Source organism: Puntigrus tetrazona, chromosome 5, assembly GCF_018831695.1.
Source record: "Puntigrus tetrazona isolate hp1 chromosome 5, ASM1883169v1, whole genome shotgun sequence".
Lineage (NCBI taxonomy): Eukaryota > Metazoa > Chordata > Actinopteri > Cypriniformes > Cyprinidae > Puntigrus > Puntigrus tetrazona.
In genome coordinates, this window is record NC_056703.1 from 30,366,969 (window position 1) to 30,371,968 (window position 5,000).

Below are 5,000 nucleotides of genomic sequence, written 5' to 3' on the forward strand. Positions count from 1 at the left end.
GACTCGGTTTCTTCTAGCTGCTGCTGAACACAGAAACACATCTCGTGTGAACAGACTCTCACCAGGAGCTGAAAGACTGATCAAATTAACCCAAATATTGCATAATAAGTGTGTGTGTGTGTGTGTGCGTGTGTGGTGATGGTTTCTCACGCTGAGCGCTGAAGTATCGTCTCCTCACACACAAAAACAAAGACACACTTAGAATAAGGGCTTCTCAGCAGGTATGAATGAGCTCCTGAGTGTCGTGTGAATGCTGTGAGACTCAGGTGAACTGCTGAAGGAGACACACTGATGAGAAAGTGAAGCGTCTGCTGTGAACACACACACACACGCACACACGCACACACACACACACACACATGGACACATGCACTCACACACACACACACACACACACACACACACACTCACACACACACACACACACTCAGACACACTCTCTCACACACACACACACACACACACACACACACACACACACACACACACACACACACACACACTCAGACACACTCTCACACACACACACACACACACACACACACACATACTCACTCTCACACACACACACTCAGACACAGCTGTGCTCTGATCCTGATCTACATTCGTCCTCTTTCTATGTCCAACTGGTGGTCAGTCGGTCTGTTCTTGGTCAGTAAATGTGTGTGTGTGTGTGTGTGTTATATTCCCGACTGAGAACAGATCGTCTGTGTTCTCGGTTGAGTTTCAGATAACGCTGAAGACCACTTTGTTCTTTGGTTTGTTCTTTCCAGTGCTGTATGTATGTGTCCTTCTCTACAATCATCATTTCTTTGATTCTTAGATGTTTTTCAGAGCTGGTGAGATCGAGCGCTTGGTTAGTCAGATCTGACACAGAGATGACTTTCTGAGCACTGTTTTATCTTCAGGACTAGAGTTGAAGTGGATCCAGAACTTTAGAACTCTTTTCTTGATGATTTCTCTCTCTCTCTCTCTCTCTCTCTCTCTCTCTCTCTCTCTCTCTCTCTCTCTCTCTCTCTTTCTTTCTCTCTCTCTCTCTCTCTCTCTCTCTCTCTCTCTCTCTCTCTCTCTCTCTGTCTCTCTCTCTCTCTCTCTCTCTCTCTCTCTCTGCTCTCTCTCTCTCTCTCTCTCTCTCTCTCTCTCTCTCTCTCTCTGTCTCTCTCTCTCTCTCTTCTCTGCTCTCTCTCTCTCTCTCTCTCTCTTTCTCTGTTGATCTTCATTAACTCTCTCTCTCTCTCTCTCTCTCTCCGTGGGTTTAGGCTCAGATCTTCTGCGGTCTTTCGTGGAGCTGCGGTTTGTTCTGGAGCCTCAGGACGCGGTGACGGTCCGGGGAGGTGTGCTGCAGCTGGACTGCGAGGCTCGCTCGGATCGGGGCGTCCCGGTCATCTCCTGGAAGAAGGACGGTGTTCTTCTGAGCGCGGTGGTGGACGAGCGCAGGCAGCAGCTGTCGAACGGATCTCTCCTGGTGCAGAACGTGCTGCACTCGCGGCACCACCGGCCGGACGAGGGCTCGTATCAGTGCCTGGCCTCGCTGGACGGCATCGGAGCCATCGTCAGCCGCACCGCTAAAGTCACCGTCGCCGGTAAGAGACACAGAAATACACTGATCAGCTATAAACCAAAACCAGGGGCTTGTCACACAAATAAAACAGTTCTTCAACTGACTTCAGCTGCATTTTTGATCGTATACATGCAGCATTGGTGAGCAGACGAGACTTTGTTAAACACCTTTAAAACTATATAAGCAACTATATATGTACTTTAGGTATGTGTTGTTTTGTATGTAAATAGGTCAAGATGCACAATCAAGAAATTGTATTTCTGTGTTAAAAGTCTGTTATTCATTTAATGAAGTACGAGCGACCCCTGCTTTGTTTTGCCTGAGCTTTTAATGTTGTTACGAGAAAGGATGAAGCTGATTGGTTGATTCTTGTCACATGACCCACAGTGCTGCATCTTTCATCTTTAATGCTGAGACACGTCCTTCCCGTGTAATAAACGCTGTTGATGTTGATTTTTGACATAAGAAGGGAGTATTGTCTATCAGTTTTCTGTATACGTTCATCCCTCCACGCTGTAATGATGCGTGCAATCTATAGCTAAAGCTAATTTTCAAAAACAACATCAAAATCCATAAAACAGTCAAGGTGTTGATTTACTGAAGAGGATTAAACACTGAAGATAGTCTGAGATGAAGCCAAACGTTTGCTTTAAACATTTTATATTTATGCGTCTGGCAGGAGCTTTTATCCGAAGCGACTAGCGCTGCATTTAAAAACACACATTTACATTTTTATCAGTTCATGCATTTCCTGGGATTTGACCCCATGACCCTTGTGTTGCAAGCGTTTGCGTCACTGTTTGAGCTTCAAGAAAAGCAGGTAAATAACTGAAAGAGTAAAAGTGTTTATGGCTGCAATAATGAATGATAATAGCATGAAAACAAATTACAGTTTGCTAAATCAAGCCCTTTAGTAAAATAACTGGAAGTGAATGACACCAGATGGCTGTTTTTGCTTTAAAAATATGGTGGATATGCTGACTGTTGAACTGTCCTCAGAAGAGTATTTTTCAGGGCAAGTTGTCTTGTTTTATATGCTGTGTCTCAAACACGTCTACCGTTCAGGAGCTCCTGCTTACATCAAACACAACTAATCACTCGACTTTTCCCATGAACACACACACACACACACACACACACACAGATAATGTGATGGCATTAGATATTCACACGTGTTTCATTTTCACAGCATTAACGCCCTGCAGGAGGTAGCTGCAGTAACGTATGGGTTGCCAGGTGTTTGTTTTGATTACACACACATCTGGCCGCTGTGGCTCTCTGTGCCTTTTTACTGTCCGTGTCTGTTTAGGTGTCAGCGATGCAGTGCTGCCTGATATTGCTGTAACGAAAACAATCCAAAAAGTTAGAAAATAAAATTCGATATATAACCCTCAAGCAGCTTTTCTGTGCCCTCGATCTGAGACAGAGCCAGAAATGGACAAAAGCGTGCAAAAATAAGCCAAAATATCTTTATTGGTGAGTTTTGACTTAAACGCAGTCGGTCTAGAGTTAAGTGAAGATAAACAGTTGAGTGAGTAATGAATAGTCTAAAGTCTTTTTAGATTTGTGCATTCTGTCTTAAAGTGACAGCAGCCTAATTATCCTGCTGCTGCTTTGTTTGTTTAAAGTTAATTTAACAACAAAATAAATAGAATTGTTTTCCGTGCTTTTCACTTAATAACTTTCAAAACATCAATGTATAATTAATTAGTACTCTATTATAGTAATAAATCAAGAGAAGCAGATATGATGATATGTCTGTACTGTATGTCTTGAGGAGCGTCCGGTCTGTGTCTCAGGTCTCCGGCAGGTCTTTAGAGGAGCTTGTGATGAAATAAAGCTGATTTAGCAGCCAGAGCTCAGTAACCTTCACGCTCTCATCCAGTCGTTCAGCTCTCTGCTCTAGACCCGCTCTGAAAGACGCTGATAATGCCGAGCAAACGACCCGTTTCATTCCTCCACGACCAGGACTCAGGTTTCAGATGTTCAGAGCTGAGGAGGACAGTTTACTGCTCATTAATGAAAATGATCTGCTGCTCTCTCCCTCTCTCTCTCTCTCTCTCTCTGTGATTTAGTAAGAGGACAGAACAGTGAGTGAGTGAGTGTGTGTGTGTGTGTGTGTGTGTGTGTGTGTGTGAGAGACAATGAGTGTGTGTGTGTGTGTATATGATGAGAATAATAATAGTTTAAGTCTTTCTGGACGTGTCAGGATTAAACGTCAGAGTTGATTGTTTTGGAGAAATCTGAGTAATAACGCTCACACACACACACACTCAGGACTCACAAGTGTGTGTTTCTGCTGCGGTGCAGTGCATTGTGGGCCGTTGGTAACCTTTCAGAGGCTCACAGATGGACGAAGCGTCTGAAGAGTCCTCAAAAGAGCAGTGTTTGACTCTGTTTGTAAATGTCAGAAGAGAGGAGTGAGAAGTTAAACCGTTAACCCTCAGAGATCAGACTTCAGACCTAGATACTGTGACAGACACACACACACACACACACACACACACACACACACAGAAACACACACACAGACACACACACACACACACACACACACACACACACACACACACACAGACAGACACACACACACACACACACACACACACAGACACACACACACACACAGGCGCACACACACACACACACACACACACACACACACACACACACACACACACATACACACACACACACACACACACACACACACACACACACACACACACACACACACACACACACACACACACACACACAGACACACACACACACACACACACACAGACACACACACACACAGACACACACACACACACACACATTATTTAATAACTAAAAAGGTATCTATTTTTGAAGAAAGTTTGTTAAATGCAGTGTTTCTGCTAAACATTGTTCCTGTCAGAAACAGTTAGGGACAGAAGAATGTTCTGAACACGTCTCTCATCTTAAGGCCGTTCACACGTCACACTAAAACATTTGTGTGCTTGCGCTCCAGAATCATTCACTAAGCAACTAAGATCTGCTCTTTTGGTGAAGACAGGAAGTTAGTAAATGAGAAATGGATTTCCTCAAAATCCCTTGCAGTAGCTCTTTAATGTTGAGACGCTTCCCGTCTAAGAAACGCTTCTCAGGCAGGGAGATGTTGATCATAGATGTCCATTCAGTGTAATGATCTGGAGCTAGTCTTAAAACTAAAAGATGTTTTGTCAGCGTGTGAGAAAATATCATGCATGTGTTAAGAAATCATACATGAGACGATTCTCTGATGTTCTCTCTTTCATTCTTTTGTCGTTATCTGACCTTTTATATTTTGACTTTTTAAAAGTACATATATTTTTAGGTTCGATGTTTGCGCTCACTTCTGCCTCTAGTACCTCACTGCACTATTCTTTTTTTATTTGTCATTTTTTAAATCTATATTTCTGTCTGAAGTGAG

The 5,000-nt window shown here is 43.4% G+C and overlaps 1 protein-coding gene across 1 annotated transcript in view; it reads left to right on the plus strand.

Annotated features, from left to right (window-relative positions):
* dcc (DCC netrin 1 receptor) overlaps positions 1 to 5,000 on the plus strand; it is a 266,606-nt gene that overhangs the window by 165,902 nt on the left and 95,704 nt on the right. Inside the window, exon 2 of the mRNA XM_043238951.1 lies at positions 1,260 to 1,583. Coding sequence (XP_043094886.1) covers positions 1,260 to 1,583 — 324 coding nt within the window. The remainder of the gene's footprint in view (positions 1 to 1,259; positions 1,584 to 5,000) is intronic.